Raw genomic sequence first — 18,203 nt, forward strand, 5'->3', positions numbered from 1 at the left:
AAATAGGAAACCATTGAGTGGAGGAGTTCAACAAGGGAAGGACAGGAGCTAAATTGGTTTTTCACAGATTATACTTTCTGGCTACATTGTGTGCAAGAGTTGTGGCAGGGAGCCCAGTAAGGAAGTTGTTGTGCTAGCTTAGAGGACAGAGGAGTGGATCAAGGCAGCGCCCACTGCAGTGGGCAGGGAAAGAGGATAAGGAAAAGAGAGAATCAAGCATGATTGACTTTTAGGTATTCTGAAGAACTGGATGGATGGGTGCCATTTATTGGGATTAGAAAAGCTAAAGTGGGGGCAGGTTTGAGGAGTAAGTTGAAAGTCGAGTTCTGTTTTATACACAAATATTATTATTTTAAAAATTTTAAATGTTAGATTTAACTTTTAAAGTTTCAAAATGAAAATACATTTTAAAATATTTAAATAAAATCTACCAATCTACCATTGTAATATTTTCAAATGTACAATTCAGTGGCAGTAAGTACATTCCTCTCTTTTTTTTTTTTAGACTTTTTTTTAAAAATATATATTTTATTGATTTTTTACAGAGAGGAAGGGAGAGAGATAGAGAGTTAGAAACATCGATGAGAGAGAAACACCAATCAGCTGCCTCCTGCACATCTCCTACTGGGGATGTGCCCGCAACCCAGGTACATGCCCTTGACCGGAATCGAACCTGGGACCCCTCAGTCCACAGACCGACGCTCTATCCACTGAGCCAAACCGGTTTCGGCAAGTACATTCCTCTTGTTGTGCAATCATCACCTCTATCCATGTCCAGAACTTTTGCATTTGACCCAAATGGAAACTCCATATCCATTCAACAATAACTCCCCATTGCCTCCTCCCCATCCCTGGTAATTATTATTCTACTTTCTTTTTCTGTGAATTTGACATTCTAGGTCAGCTGTGGGCAAGCTATGGCCCGCGGGCTGGATCCGGCCCATTTGAAATGAATAAAACTAAAAAAAAAAAAAAAAAAAGACCGTACCCTTTTATGTAATGATGTTTACTTTGAATTTATATTAGTTCACACAAACACTCCATCCATGCTTTTGTTCCGGCCCTCTGTTCCAGTTTAAGAACCCATTGTGGCCCTCGAGTCAAAAAGTTTGCCCACCCCTGTTCTAGGTACTTCAGATAAGTGGAACCATATAATACATGTTTTCTATGGTTGACTTATTTCACTTAGCATAATGTCTCCAAGGTTCACCCATGTTTTGAAATTATAAAATTTTTATTCTTTTTAATAATGAAAAATAAATATTCCATTGTGGTTATATACCACATTTTGTTTTTCCATTCATCCAATGATGGAAATTTGGGTGTTGCATCTTTTGGCTATTGTGAATAATGCTGCATTAAACATTAGTGTACAAATATACATGTGAAAGTTTAAATGTCATTTAGACCCCCTAAGAGAGAAGTCAAATAGTCAGTTATTTATAGACTAGTGGCCCAGTGTACGAATCCGTGCACATTGAAAGGAAATTAATTAGAAGAAATATTTTAATATTGCTATTCGCCCTTTCTCTATAATAGAAGTGTCAACCAAATTCGTGATTGACAATGATAGATTGAAACACACGCATGCAATTTGTGCCAGCAAGAGCTTTATATGTATGGTGCATGGGTGAGTCAACTTAGCCTTTACATATTTATTTATTTATTTATTTATTTATTTATTTATATATTTATTTATTGATATAGTAAACTTGCTTAATTAGACCTGCTTTCTAATTTAGCTAAACTTTTTCCAGCCCAGTGAAGCACCCCAACTTCTCTTTCAAGTAATTGTCAGCAACACAGCGGTAAATATCAACATGAAGCAGATGATTATTGTAGATCATGCAGGGAGAACAAAGGATACAATATTTAACTACAGCAGTGTTTGACTATATTCTGCACAGTGATAAAACCTGAAGTCATTTTAAAGGTTCACCATTTCTTACTTCTTTTCAGTCAGGTCAAGTTTCTAAGCTTTCTAAATCTCTATTTTCTGGCTAAAGAAAAGAAAATCGGATTCCACTGAGTCTCCTATCTACCTACTCTAGGACATCTGTGAGGATCGTATGAGATGAGGTATGGGAAAACACTTCACAAACATTTGGTTAAAGTGTAAAATGTTGCCACCTGGCTATAAAGCAAGTCGTGTTCCTGGGCTAAAGAAACTGCAAGGAGGTTAGTTGCTAGGGAGAGGAAGTCAGGCATTGCTGTGTGACATCATTTCCCAGATGGACACTTAGCATATTAGCCTTTTATATATAGAGATGTTTGTAGGTTAGAGAAATGCCAGAATTGGAGATATAAAATTTAGAATCATCACAGAGTATTTGACTAGAGGACCCATGACCAAAATTTGCCATAGCTGAGTCATCAACACCCCCCCTCCCCCAATGAAGATATATACACTAAAAAGAGAGTAAAGTAAAACTTTATTCTTAGTTGGGACTTTGGCTGCCAATTGTCTTCAGAGGTCTAGTGAGCTAGTTTAAACTATGACTTTTTTTTTTGCCTAGATTTGAGGCAGGCTAGAATTAGTCTAAAGCCCAGAGTTAAACAACACTGAAAATGCCACAGTTTTCCCTAAATTCATCTTAGGAGCTCTGAGCTTGTCTTTCTAATAGGTCGAAAGCCACATCACTAGACCAAGTCCTAGGAAATGGAACCAGAACAACAGATCACACCCCACCAAGCCTGCCTCTGTTCTAGGCCTAAGCAAGTCAAGAAACTTTGGACCTATTGACAAATAAGGAGGGACTTTTAAACAAAGTATGAGCATTGGCAAAGTGTGCTCCAAGGGGGAGAGAATTGGTGCCATCTTACCACTGACTTCAGGAGTGTGTGAAAAAGAGCCCCCGCTTCACATGGAGGCTGTAACTTTATAATCTGATTCCCTTTAAAACTGCCACCCCAGAAAAACGTGGTGTGATTACTGTCCTCTAAATTTCTCCCTGGGAGAAGGTTTCTGGTTTTGATCCTGAATATTTCCTGGGGATACATAAGGGGATTGTAGAAGTCATGGAGAAGCCTTGAGGATTTTCCCTGCACTACAATACCCAGATATTACTCTTAGGAGATTGATGTTATAGGAGCTGGCCTTCCCTCTACCCACTTTGTGCTCTCCATATGGTCTGGCTATGTACTTCTCACAGTGACTTTGACCCTTAGATGTCACCCTCAGTCCTAGATTTGCAATCTTTCTAGCTTTGCAATCTTACCATGTTATTCTGATATAAGGATTGTGAACTTTGAAGTCATTTCTAAATTTCCCTCTTTTAGTGTGTGACTTTGATCAACTTCCATCCACAGAATGGATCATCTATGGTTGTATCAGGTCAAGAACATAGGATACTTCTGACCCTCCTTCTCAATATCTCTTTTCAGCTTATCTTTTAATGATGGAATACCATACCTCTTGCACAAAAGTTTTGTTTTCTTACTCTATAATTTCTATTCAACACTATGATTTCAATTACCATATCTACATGACAATTCCAAATTTCACATTTCCACTGTAGACTCTAGTTTGAAATCTTTATTTATTTATTCAACTATCTATTAAGCTCTTCACTTGGAGGTCAAAATAGCACCTAAAAGTCATCACAACCAAAGCTTGATTTATTATTTTCTCTGCCTTTTCTCCAAAACTTCTCTATGACCAGTTTTCTACCTCAGAGACTGACAATATTATCCATTAAATTGTGCTAAATTTGCTACCTTATCCCATTCACCACTTATCTCCAGTGAAATGTTCAGTCCTGTTAATTGTATCTATCTGTTGAATCCATCTGATTCTCTCTGTCTTCACCTATGCCACCCCAGATGACCACCCCCATCATTTCCCTTGTGATTTATTACAATCATTCCTAAAAGTTCCCTCAGATTCCATTCTTGCTATACTCAAATCTATTCTCCACAGAGGTCACAGTAATCTTTTAAAAATGCAAAGTAGCCAAAGTGACACTCTTGTGTAAACTTCTTCAATGACATTGCTGTTAAGATAAAGATCAAAATCTTTAAAATTTTTAGAAGGACATACCGTCTCAGCCCTTGCTTTGTGGCTTTCTCCTGATAATTCCTTTTCCAGATTTTTAGAGATATAATTGACATATGACATTGTATAAGTTTACGGTGTACAACGTGTTGATTTGATATGCTTACATATTGAGAAATGATTCCCACTATAGCATTAGCTAACACCCTCCATCCCTTGCATAATTACCTTTTATTTCTTGTTATGAGAACTTTTAAAATCTAGTCTCTTAGCAACTCTTGAGTCTATAATACAGAATTGTTAACTATAATCACCATCTGTGCATAGTTCCCCCAAACTTATTCATATTAAAACTGAAAGTTTGCACACTTTGAGCAACATCTCATTACCCCCACTGCCAGACCTTGGTAAACACCATTCTACTTTGTTTCCAAAAGTTTCTTATATTGTTTTTTTAAGATGCTTTTATTGATTTTTAGAGGGAGAAGAAGAGAGAGGGAGAGAGAGACACATCAATGAGTGAGAAACATATATTGGCTGCCTCCTGCATACTGCCTACTGGGGATTGAGCCAGCAACCTGGGCATGTGCCCTGACTGGGAATCTAACCAGCGACCTCTTGGTGCATGGGATGATGCTCAACTGACTGAGCAACACTAGCCAGGGCATTTCTTATATTCTTTATGATCCACTGAACTGTGTTCTTTAAATTCCTTACATGTGCTGTGAACTCTCCATGTCTGATCTTTCATGCATGCTTTTCTTTTTCTTGGAATCCTCTTGTCCTTCTTCATCTAGTAAAAAAAAGTCATATTTTTGTCTGTCTAGCACTTGTTGAATATACTTGCTACATTTGAAGAATATCCAAACTTATGAGTTTTGTCTAGGCAAAATAAAGGATGGCATTCCCTAGGTTTCTTTGGAGTAAGAATACAGATATGTGAGCAAGTCTCTACCAATCAGACTTAATCCTTGTGAGAATTTAATTGGAAAGTGAATAGCTTGAGGAAGGTAAACCCCTTTGTGCTGGTGTGGATGGGAGCAGAGCATCCAGCATTTGAGAACGACAGTGGTTGTAATGTCCAGTTTCTGGTGCAGAAATTGTCCAGATGGCAATAACTTGCACTGAAAGACTTAGTGATCAGTGGGTTATTGGCGCTAAAGCAGTTTCTTCCACCCACCAGTTCTGTGGTGTGCTTTTGAGCGTAGTTGCTGAAAGGTGTGTTTGAGCCTTGTTCTTCAGCTTCATCAGCCAAGGTCAGCTTCTGTTACAACTAAGAAAGAACTTTGGCTGATTGCTGTAGAGAATTCCAGCTAATTTTTGAGCTCTCAGCTCTAGTTCATTCAGGAAACTGTTCCATTCACCCCATCCTCCCACCCTTGCTGACTAAGATGCATCTTCCACTGGAACATGTTGTCAAGACTCAGTAGTGGTATGACTTGGCCCGCAGACTCGGTTGTTACCCAAACTCTCTGTGAATCAATTCCCTTTTCTGTAACATGGGGACTATGATACAATCTGTCTCACTCATGGGCTAACTATCAAGATCAAATGAATGAATGCATGCATACATGAAACCCTTGAAGTGGTACCTGAGTGTTCAATAAATATTAGTGAATATGTTCTTTCTCACAGTTCTCTTTTTTCTTTCATAATAACTTGCACATGTCATTAACGGCTCACAGATAGTAATTGGATTAAGATATGCATTGGTTATTAAGTTCTATAAGAACAGGGGTTGTGTAGTTTTCCCACTATTATACTCCCAATATATATGTATTTGATAAATATAGGGTGGCTGTTACATAGGGTCACAGACATCTTGAGTGATGTCGTCCCCACTTCTGACCACTCTGGGGCATAGGAGCTTCAGCAGCACTAGTGTTCGCACAGCTTCACCTTCAATTCCTTTTCTTTAATGATTTATTTCTCATGACCCACAGCTGACCCATTCCCTCAGAGCACAACCCTGCCCCAGATGCTACACTTTCCCTCGATGCCCTGATTTCTCTGGTTCTCAGCACTGAGCATTTTATGCTGACTCTGCATCCTCTGAAAGCTGTTGGAAGCCAGATGGGAGGAAGAGATAAAATAGGTCTCATCCACTGCCCTTCCAGACTTTGAGAGAAATAACAACAACAGTAACACAAGTGGTGTATATGGAGTGCTCACCTAGTTCATAATGAGCTTTATATATATTAATTTATTTAATACCCAGCACAATCTGAGGAAGAAGATACTAAGACCTGCATTTTATAGAAGGGGAAAGTAAGTCCCAGAGGAAAAGGAAAGAAGGAAGGAAGGGAGGGATGAAGGAAAGAGGGAAGGAATAGTTGGAGGAAGGGATGAAGGGAGGAAGGGGAGAGGAAAAGAAAGGATGGAAGCCTTCCTGGTGGAAGAGAGCTTCACTCGTTGAGAACTTTGATTTCCATAAGAACTTCTCTCCTACAACAGAAGTAATTGTAAAAGTAAGAATGATGGAGTAATTATGATGTGGCACTGAATGTGTAGCTATCCTCAGATCAGCTTTATAATTCAGATAGTTTTATGTGATCCCTTTCAACTGCTTGCTATTTGCAGCTTCTTTCCCCCAAAGTCTAATGTAAGTAAAAGGAGCAATACAGATAATTAAGAAATCTGTATGGCTTGTTTCTGGTTAATTGGCATTTTCCTATAAAATATTTAATTTTAGCCTTTGGTTTTCAAAGACACTCTTTTCAGAAAGTCATAATTTTTGCTACTTGTAGTTCCCATGTGCCAGTGGGGATGATTTGGGCATTTTCACAGATGCTGTCCAGCCACTAGCATTCGCCTGGAAGTGGGGGGAGGGGGAGAGCTTATTCTGCATTTTCTATGTTTAGATCTTCCTGATGTTGTTTTACCTAATTTTTCTCCAAAGAAAGGGGGGAAATTCTTTTTTCCTCCAAACAAACAAACAAACAAAAATGAATTCTCTTGCAGGAACTGTTGTTCAGTTAAAGCTGCCCTCCAATTGCAGTGTAGTGCTCTTGTGCATTATAACCAAACTCAGGGAAACATATTTAAAGTTACTATGCAGGGCAATTGCCAGGAAATCTGCTTCAAACTGTGTCCTGGGAAGACTTTCTCCAGCTTTGACAGGCCTTGAGAGAGATTCTCATAAGCCATCAGCAAAATCAGGTGGCTGCTTTGGGACTCGAAGTCTAGTTGGCAACCGCTAGTACATTTGTTTCCTAGGGCTGCCTTAACAATTGACTACCAACGTGGTGGTTTAGCACCACATAAGTGTATGAAACATATTCTCTCACAGTTCTGGGAGCCAGAAGTCTGAAATTCAAGCATCTGTAGGATCGGTTTCTTTTGGATGTTGAGGGGGAATGTGTTCCTTGTCTCTCTCCTAGCTTCTGGGGGCTGCCTTGGTGTCCCTCAGCTTATAGACTTATCACTCCAGTCTCTGCCTCTGCCTTTGCATTGCCTTTTCCCCTGTGTTCCTTCCTTCTCTTCTTTTATAAGGATACTTTTCACTGGATTGAGGACTCACCATTAACAAGGGTAATCTCACCTTGAAATCCTCACCTTAATTGCATTTGCAAAGGCCCTTTTTCCAAATAAGGTTACATTTACAGGCTTCAAGTGACAAATCTTTTGTGTGGTCAGTCAACCAACCCATGACATATGATGACTTGAGAGGATTTCTCATAATCTACTGGGATAGGGCTAGGCTTTGACTAAACAGTGGGATGAAAGGCATTTTGACAACACCTCCTCCCACTCCCAACTCTGAGTATTCACCATCTACACCTTAGGCTCTCAGTAGCCATCCATTTCTGAAAGGTGGTATGTCTTTTTGCCCAGAGATCCTCTGGCTATGACTCTTAGGGAGAGGAGCTAGAGGATATTCTCCCACATTTATAAGCCTGAATATTTATGCCACTGGGGTTGCAAATGGTGTTCAAAAAATTGTAGTGGACTGTCAGAGCTTATTCTAGACTTAAGAGTCTCAAACTTGATTAAGTATAAAAATCACTCAGGGAGTTTATTAAGGATAAACAGAAGGTCTCAGGTCATAATATACTATTAGTTTGGTAGGGCTGCCATAGCAAAGTGCCAGAGAATAGGTGCTTAAACAACATAAATTTATTTTCTTACAGTTCTGGAGGCTGGAAGTCCAAGGCCAAGGTATCAGCAGTTTGGCTTCTTCTGAGGTCTCCTCTTCTGGCTTTGGGATAATCACCTTCTGGCTGTGTCCTCACTATCTTCCCTCTGTGCACATCACACCTGGTATCTCTCCTGTTATAAGGACACTAGTCATATTGGATTGGGGCTCACCCTCATTTAAGCTTAATCCACTCTTTAAAGACTTTCTGTTCAAATGAGGTCATATGCTGAGGTACTGAAAGTTGGTGCTTCAATATATGAATTTAGCCCATAACACAACCCAAGAGATTCTCATTTACAAGGTTGGGCCAGTGAACTTTTTAAGCTATGTCCCAGGTAATTGCAAGTGGTTCAAGTGGTCAGAGTCTACACTTTGAGATGTTTTGACATTCGCATTGACTCTGTCTTTAAACCATCCTGATTTTTCCACATCACATATTTAGCAATAAATTAATGCAAATAGAAGATACTCCATGACCCTTTGAAGTCACTCCCCAAGACCTCTCCTAACTCCTGTGTCTTTTTCTCAGATGTTTCCTTTCTATTTTATTGACTTTTAATCTGAGGTTGTTTTGATCCTGTCTTTTGGACTTATTATGACATTGACTTAGTTACATACTACTTAAGGATCTTGCCCAGCCGGTGTGGGTAAGATCTTGCGTTGACCTATGAACCAGGAAGTCACAGTTTGATTCCTGATCAGGGCACATGCCCAGGTTGCCAGCAGCCCAGTCCCCAGTAGGGACAGGAGGCAGCCAATCAATGATTCTCTCTCATCATTGATATTTCTACCTCTCTGTCCCTCTCCCTTCCTCTCTGAAATCAATAATATATATGTTATCTTGACTTACTCCCATTCTACTAGTTTTTCCCCATCTGAGATAGGATTTTCTCCTTAAGAGCTAATCCCCAGGATGCACCAGCTCAGCTAACATCATGCAGGTCTGAGAACTTGTACTCCTAAAACTCAGTGCTTTAGGGCATCTCAGGATCACTCTTCAGAACTCAGTGAGGTGGGAAGTCAGGCCATGACTTGGATATGTCACTCTGGAGGAAAAAAAAGGAATCTGTCAACTGACATAAAGAGCCTTGCTTTCAGGTATATATAGTCTGTTTATATCTGTCCCTTTACCCTTAAACTCACCTTTCTCAGACTGAATGTTGTCTTTGTGACTCCTTTTCCCCTTTTACACAGTATAATATTTTTATGTAAAACCAGTTTCTACTTTATCAAAATGGGTTGGGGGAGAAAACACATCAGAGTGTGTTTTTCTTTGGATTCTGCATTCTCCTAAGGGGTTGCCAGAGAGGAAAGCAGCAGAAGCCCACCATGGGCAAGTTATTGTGCTGGGTCCATGCTATCACACTCAATCCTTACAGCATGAGAATTGACAGTTCTTTCACCTGTATAACTACTGAGGCCCCTGCAATCCAAACCCAAGCATGTAGATCCAAAATCTGCCACATCACTTTGTTTTTTGGCTAATCTTCACCCAAGGATATTTTTTTCCATTGGTTACTAGAGAGAGTGGAAGAGAGAGAGGAAGGTAGGGAGGGAGAGAGAAAGCGAGAGAAAAAGAGAAACACTGATGCAAGAGAGACACATCCATTGGTTGCCTTCTGTATGCACCCTGGAACAGGGGCAGGGATGGAACTGGCAACTGAGGTACATACCCTTGACCAGGAATCGAACCCACAAACCCTGGTCATGGGGCCAATGCTCTAACTACTGAACCAAACCAGCCAGAAGCCAGGGCTGCCACATCACTTTTTTATGGTTCCTAACCTTGAAGATGTTTCAAGTTGGTCTCTGTGATTTAAACATAGTGAATATGGTTTGGTTATTTGATAGTCTGTCTGACAATTCTAATAACTGAGATATTTGTGGGTTTGTTTCTGTTGTCTGTTAATTCTGGTAAATTTTTAATGCCATCATGTTTCCATGTCTGTCTGGTTATATTTAATAATGTGTGATAATTACAGGTAAAATATTTATAACAATAAGAAGTTTAGAATTTAGGTATATCCCTTCAGAAAAATTTTAAATCTATATCTTCCAGGCATTTGGGGTACTCCAGTCTGGAATCACCTCAACTCAAAATCCAAACTTGATGGTCTCTGAATCACCAGCTGACTCAAGTCTTTCCAATGACCAGATTGCTTCTGGCTCACTCTTCTCCTGATAGCTTGGTCCTTGGGAATATGAGTTTTCTGGGTGTGAGGTCTCATATCACATTTTTGACATGGTGTGGCTGTGCTTGGACACCTATCTTCACCCTAGAAAACAGAAAAGGTTCTGATTTCCTAAGACTGGAAAATTCCATCAGGCAAACATAGCTGCCAGGTCTACCAATCTCAATGTCCACTTTCTGCTTTGGCTTGGTAATTCCCTACTAAACTGGCAGCTTTCCATCGTTTTTAAGATTTGTCTTTAATTTTTTCTAGTCCATGTTTATTTGTTTTCATTGGAAAAGTTTGCTCAAATAATGCAGCCTGAAACATAGACGCTGTATTTTTTCTTCTCACTCCTTCCGGGGTTTTATCTCGCTCATTTTTCTCCCGGGAGGTCTGCCTTTCATATGGTCCTGAACCTCTCCACTGGTTCTTGTCACGGCAGCTTGGGTCTGTGGATTAGCAGTTTGTTTGATAGCTTCATAGTTATGCCACACTCGTGGATATCTTCTGTAAGTCCCAGGCAATCTGGAAAACAAGGCTATCTCTGTTTGTAACCAGGGGCATATAAATCCCTTGAGATCAAATGCCCAATTTTTAGCCTTTTGCAATGTGACAAACACAGACATGATCACAGCACTTTATAAACCAGTAAGCTGAGAAGATTCTGCCCAGTACCATGAAACAATGAACTTCTAAAACATGTTGTGTGTGTGTGTGAGAGATAGATAGATAGATAGATAGAGAGAGAGAGAGAGAGAGAGAGAGTAGTAAAGAATGTAGTTTTGCCCAGAGAGCAAATTAGCTTTTGCTCTCAGCTTCTGGGAAGAAATCTTTGTCATACCTGACAGAAAGTCCTTGTTAGGGTGGGAGCTGGTCACCCCAGAAAGACCCATCATGTGATTGAGGGTGGGGACTTTGAGTCACACAGTGCCCCTTAATCTGGGAACTGAGTTCATCCACATTGGCCATCAGTCAATCAAGCATGACAAGGCAATGAAGCCCAAATAAACGGTCTGGACACTGAAGCTCAGGTGGGCGTCCCTGGTTAGCACCACCCTGTGTGCGTTGTCATAGGTGCACAGGAGGGTACCCGGTCCTCCCTCCCGGGGGGAAGACAAGGGACATTCATGCTTGGAACCCCTCAGACACTGCCCTGTGTGCCTTTTCCTTTGGTTGATGTTAACTTGTATCCCTCTCTGTAATAAACCATAACTGTGAGAAAAATAAGTTTCAGTGGGTCCTTGTAGCAAATTATTGAAACTGAGAGTGGCTTGGGGAAACCTTTGAACTTGCATTTGATGTCAAAAGTTTGAGCAGTCTAGTGGAACACTCTGCCCTTAACCTTTTCAATTTGGCAGACAATGGGTATTATATATATATACTAGAGGCCCGATGCATGAAATTCATTCAAGAATAGGCCTTCCTTCCCCCAGCTGTCAGCACCGGCTTCCCTCTGGCACCTGGGACCCAGGCTTCCTTCGCAGCCCTGGCTTTGTCTGGAAGGTCATTCGGAAGGACTTCTGGTCTAATTAGCATATTAGGCTTTTATTATTATAGATATATATGTGTGCATGTATGTGTGTGTGTGTGCGTGTGCGTGCGTGCCTGTGTGTGTGTGTGTGTATGTGTGTGATGCAATACTGGAATGGGGTTCTTATAATAAGGACAGCCTGACTCAGGCTATAACATATGAGCAAGATTAAATACTTTTCTCTTTGTGTCTTTATAGTCAACCTGCTGTGAGACCCTTTCCACTGGCCTTTTAGTCCCAAACCAACTCTGACTCCGTGGGGAGTGTCACTTTCATCCCACTGTGCTTTGCACCCACCTAACAGTTCCTGTAAGTCCCTGTTTACTTTGCCTCCAACTCTGGTTAAAGAAAGAAAGGGAACCCACAGAAGTGTTTTTCCCCCGCTAAGATGTGGACCCTCATAAATCATAGTGACAAGAAAGGCGATGACGGTCTCTTTCTGTTCTTGAGATTGGACCAGGAGAGGCGCGCAGGTTCCAGCACGCTTTTGTAATTTGTCCCAGTGGTGGTGCAGCGCAAAGGAATCCCACAGCAGGCCAGCTCCTCGGCCCTAACTAAGTAATTCTCTACTTGAATGTTCCTGCAGCGAAAACGCAGAGACATCCACCAGTGTCACTCGGCCCGTTTAGTACCTGCTGCGGAACTCCTGGCAGTTAACAATGAAATTGTCCAGATTTCCTTTTTGTTCCCTTCCAAGCAGGCAGGGCACCATTTTTTAGACCCCGGTTTAGCACATGAATCAATCCTTTTGTATTTGATCAGTGGGACTACGCAGGTTTTCAGAAACTGTCTGGCTTTGTACCTAGCAGGCGTGCTTGTTGGGCAGTAGTTCTGCAAACGAGAAAGGAAATATGCAGATCCTCACATGTCGCCAGATGGGATTAGAAGGCAGTGAAAAGAGGTGGTTGTTTTCTGGCCTGATATTTGCCTCTGGTTGTTTGAATTCTTAGGGATATATCATCCAGAACTTGTCAGTTTTTTTGTTTTGTTTTTTTAATTATTTTTAAAAAGGGGTATTTTGCAGTTTGTGGTGACAGAGAGGGGAGGAGACTCACATGGCAACATGCATATTCCTGCAACGCTGGATGTGCTTGTATGTTATATATTTCTTCTTCCAACAATACTTCATAAGAGCCAGTCCAGCTTGGCTTCATTTCTGCCCCGAGGGCATTCATAAGTAAAGCACTTTTCATGCTTCCACGCACAAAGGTACAGAGGGGTTATGCATCAATGAACCTGACAGGAACCTTTTGTCTATGGAATATCCGCAGTAAAACAATAAAATTATGAGAATATTTGGAAACCATCACAGATGTAGTTGTATATGGATGTAATGCTTACAAGAAACCTGGAAAATACAGATTTACACCAAAGAAAAAATTTAAGGGTGGCTCTTGCTTTTCTGAAGCTAGAGGAGTCTCTTTGGTTGAAAGCAGTCCCTAGTGCAATGAAAATTTGACTTGTTACATGGATGCCCATTTTCACCCAACTTATTGTAGAATATGTCTATCTTATAAAGTAAACTTCCCTTTTAAGTTTAGTTTGTGAATTGAGAAGTGGATAAGAGTGCATCCTATAGATATGGTTCATTATTTTCATTTATAAAAATGCTCAAAGGAAAGATCTACACAACTTCTGAGTTTGCCAAACTTAAAATACAAATAAAAATGAGCTCAGTTCTGTGACTAAAGTGATGGACCCAGTGTAAAACTGCTTAGAGAATTCTCTACATATCGGTATCTTACTATGGAGTCCATAGGTGGGCTTTGGGGCATCCAGGAATGAAATTAAATAGAATGCTGTGTTTGTGCACATGTATATGGGGAGGGGATCATTGCTTAGGCTCTTAGAGGGCTTAAGCACCGCTCTGAGTTTAGATGTGGGGCAAAGGAGATGGCATAGCATTTTTGTGCCTACTCAGTCTAGGCAACAGGCACAGCCAGCGTTGTGTGCTGACCTCTCTCATTTTTGGAGGTTCTATTTCCAGAATTATAAGACATGTCTCCATTTTATCACAAGGTAAGTGATGGCTTCCTTACTCATGTTATTATGGCCTCTTTCCTTTACTTGTGGGCTTTCTGGATTATCTGGAAGCTGTACTTAGATGCTGGGCAGCGCCTTTACTGAATGTTATTCTAGGCACCAGGAAGAAACTCAGTTGTGTGTGTATTTCTTTGTGTCTAAAAAGTAGTAGACATTGTAGAGATGTGTATTGAGTAAAGGAATCCTATATAATAAAAGGGTAATATGCAAATTGACCCTAATAGCACAACATGACTGGTCACGATGACATGCACTGACCACCAGGGGGCAGATGCTCAATGCAGATGCTGCCCCTGGTGGTCAGTGTGCTTTCATAGGGGGAGTGCCACTCAGCCAGAAGCCAGCTCATGGCTGGCCAGCACAGTGGTGGTGGCGGAAACCTCTCCCGCCACCATGGCAGCACTAAGGATCTCTGACTAATGGCCCAAGGGGTGGGCCTAAACTGTTAATCGGACATCCCCCAAGGACTCCAGGGCTTCCAGAGGGATGTCTGACTTCCAGCTTAGGCTCAATCCCCCAGGAGCAGGCCTAAGCCATCAGTTGGACATCCCCTGAGGGGTCCCAGACTGTGAGAGGGCGCAGACCAGGCTGAGGGGACCTCCTGCCTGAGTGCGTGAATTTTCATGCACTGGGCCTCTATTGAATAAATAAAACAAGTATCTAAATGAATAAATAATCCACTAATAATAACAATATATAACTTCACTTCTTCAATGAAGTCCCTGCTCCGTTAAACCAGTAAATCAGAAAAGGGGATTGAGAGGCTGGTTCTGTTCCCTTTTTGACCTCCTGCACGAGGAAGATGCCCACACCGGTCCTCAGTGATTTTTGTCTGCATTCTCATCAAACCTTCCTAGAAATGGTAATAGTTCCCTCCTTTTCTTTTGAATTTCAGCTATCCAGCTTGATAAAGTTAACCTTCAATTGTATTGCGCTTGGTCTCTTCTGGACAACTTTGAGTGGAACCAGGGTTACAGCATGCGGTTTGGTTTCTTCCACGTTGATTTTGAAGACCCAGCTAGACCCAGAGTCCCTTACACGTCAGCCAAGGAGTATGCCAAGGTCATTAGAAACAATGGCTTAGAGGGACAACTATAGAAGAGATGGCTGGATGGTATCACCCGGAGAAGAGACCTCGGTGATTGCAAAGGAATCTGCTTTGGGGATCCCTCAGACAATCTCATATTGCCTTTGTAACCCACAGGTCCTCTTTCCTCTCTGTGTATTTGGATCAATGAGGCTTTTAGAAAAAGAGAATAGAAAAACATTGAAATTTTTATATTAAGAAATCAGAAAGACTTCGAAACTTCTATGTAAATTCTTTAAATTTTTATAGAAAAATTTAATGCAATATATATTACTGATTTGCAACTCTAATAGCTGACCACTTATTATAAAAATACTTGTTCTATTTTTTTTTTTTTTGGTTACATGAGCTATGGTTTTCTATTAGGTCTATATTTTTCCTACTGTTTAATCTAGTGTAAGAAAATCAAAATTAAAAGGTAGTCACATCATATAGTTATGTATTCTACTCACCAAAGGGATTAATTGATAACCTATTTAATAAAATGGATGTGTTGATATATTTGGCATATATTTTATCTATATAGGAACAAGTACATCTTTCTCTTGCCTGATGAACTTTTGAAAAATAATAAATCAATCAAACAAATTAGACTATGAGTGCCAGAAACAGTATTTGAGTGTTGATATTTAGCAGAAACTGGATTTCTACTCCAGGGTGACACCAATTGATGACACCTGTGAACGCATCCATGAGCTGATTGGCCACGAGTATAAGCAGAGAAGGGAATGAGTCACCACATTGGTAGTTGAAATGTCAGATATGTATGGGCTTGAGGGGAGCTGGGCCCTTTACTGAGCTTTTTTGGTAATAGATAGATGTAGGTTCCCTCTGGACTCCATGTTTCCAGTCCAGCAAACTCCTCACACAGGTGGAATTTGGACACTCCCATCCTAATTTAAGTAGTATTTACCAAACATTCATTTGGATATCAGGCTCAAAACTAAGAGGTAAGTATTATTACCCCATCTGCAGAATGAGAAACTGAGACTGCACTGATGTGCATCGTCCTGAAGTCACATAAGTGCATGTTTACTGGACCCAGCACTTCTTTGGCTTCAGCTCTATGCTCTTTCTAGCACACCATGGATGGCAGTACCTTGGAAGTCTTCTCTGCAATTTTTGAACAGAGAAAAAAGAAGCAGAGGTGTGGAGATACCTTTTGCAGGAGGAGGTGGGTAAGCCAGCTTTCAGTATTCTCAGTCTGCTTGCTTGCTTGGTTCTCGTAAGGCTTTTGGCCTCAGCAGACACTATGTCATTTTAAAAAAAAAACGTGGTCAATTTCTGGATCGTTTTCATGTTCATAACCGGTGTATTATTTACAGCAAAGAACACTCTCTCAGTAGCTTTGGACAGAGTAAGAAAGAAATGATTGTAGTAGTTCAATAAACGTGGATGCACTGGGGAAAATTATATGAAGATTAAAATGGTGTCCATAGGAAATTCTATTACATCTTTGCCACTGGTTTGTTATTTTTATTGTTCCATGAGACATTATCTCACAATTTGTGTTCATTTAAAAAGCACATTTCCAAATCTTATTTCATTCTTTTCCTATCCAGCCTGTCTTGTTCATTTTCAACATGCATCTTATTTACAATTTATGTGCCTTCTTATATTATCTTGCAAGACAACCAAGTTTTCCTTTTAATTAGGATATTGCTTTGAGTATTACTCATCCTACAGGGCACATTTACAAGTTTTGCAACAATATAAATGAAGACTGTATTTTGGTTACCAAAACCAATAATGTTGTATTCGTGCTGTAAATACAGGACCTGTCACACTGGGTCCACCAGGTGAAATAAACACCATAGCTGTAGCTCCCAGGCTTCGCCACAGGGCAGGGCCTTCTGCAGCTCTGGGCTGGGTGTTCAAGGCTAGTGTTTCACCCAGAGGTGGATCAAACTTCCCTAATTAGTCCTGTAACTTAGAATTGCCACAAGGTTAAACTGAAGGGGAAAAAAATCCACCAGCCCCAAACCTAAGGGCCCCTATAGTATTTTAATTAATGTTACTTTTAATTGCTTGTATTAACATTTGAAAACGAGATTGATTGGCTTTTGCCTGTCAGGGTAACAGAACTTGGATTCTTTAAATGTAAAAACAGTTGTTAATTATACTTAAAAATCCATAGATACTGCACTTAGATGTCTTGAAGGTCATCCGAGGCTTGTAAAACACATGTTTTATGTCTGTTTTATCTAAGGAGAAACTTGGGTATCACAGTGATGGATTGGAGCTCCTTGTATTTCTCTCTCTCTACCTTCCTTGTTTTTTGTTTGTTTGTTTTTCTAAGGGAACATGAACATAGGTTATTAACATCCTGGGGATCATTTTTAAATAATTTGTAATCGTTTTTATTTGGGGGCAAGTTACTTCTAAATTGCTAAAAATATGCAGAAGATAACAGCCCATTTTCATTAAGATGTGTAGGGCTTTAGTTTTATATTTCCTACAAACAGCACTGGAAAATGTCCACCTAAAACCCTTTATTGAGTGAGAAGGCATGAGTTCTCATTAAGAAACCCATAAACTAAGAAGCTGGCAACCTTGGTATTTGGCAGTGGAGTGCCAGTCAGGCTTTTGTGCTCAGGGAATTCGTGTTCAGTCTGTAGCTTTTAATTATTTTTATGAACGAGGGAATAATGAATACATTTGTAATATATTGAAAAAATTCCCCAACACTGACTGACCAAAAAGTAGATTTACATGATAATCCTTAAACACTAATTCTATTGCTCAGTGCTGAGCAGAAAGAAACTAAAATACTGAGCTTCATTACTGAGAGAGCAGAATAAATCAAAGCTGATAGAATTAATACTGTTTAATTACTAGCAATACACCTTACCCAGAGAATGCATATTCATCGCCGATCACAGTATTTTAGGCTACAGTTGTCCTGGGAGGGATATAGCACTGAGCACAAAGCATGATGTGCCTTAAAGAATGAAATTAGAAGACATTTGAACATAAAGACACTTTATGGTGGCCTTTAGAATTACACAGCATGAAGGAGAATCAACCTTCTTAATTGTGGCAGTAGGGAAGACAGGAAGAAGTATAGAAGCTCTGGGTTAGGGTGACTAGGTGAAACAATTCCCAATGGTGACAGTTAATGAGTATTGCTTGTAGAGAGTAGACAGGGCCTATTGTCTCAGGTTTTCTTAGTATTTACAGTGTCACCTGACCCATGACTGGGTAATGTGACCTTGCCTGAGTGGCTACTGGTAGCC

The 18,203-nt window shown here is 40.3% G+C and overlaps 1 protein-coding gene across 1 annotated transcript in view; it reads left to right on the plus strand.

The window, feature by feature from the left end:
* The window catches only part of LOC118650498 (cytosolic beta-glucosidase), a 118,112-nt gene extending 102,792 nt beyond the window's left edge, over nucleotides 1-15,320 (plus strand). The window contains exon 5 of the mRNA XM_036298942.1: nucleotides 14,776-15,320. Within this exon, the coding sequence (XP_036154835.1) occupies nucleotides 14,776-14,978 (203 nt within the window). The 3' untranslated portion in view covers nucleotides 14,979-15,320. The remainder of the gene's footprint in view (nucleotides 1-14,775) is intronic.
* The last annotated feature ends 2,883 nt before the right edge of the window (nucleotides 15,321-18,203 follow it).

The sequence above is a fragment of the Myotis myotis genome, unplaced genomic scaffold, assembly GCF_014108235.1.
Source record: "Myotis myotis isolate mMyoMyo1 unplaced genomic scaffold, mMyoMyo1.p scaffold_m19_p_1, whole genome shotgun sequence".
Taxonomy (NCBI): Eukaryota; Metazoa; Chordata; class Mammalia; order Chiroptera; family Vespertilionidae; genus Myotis; species Myotis myotis.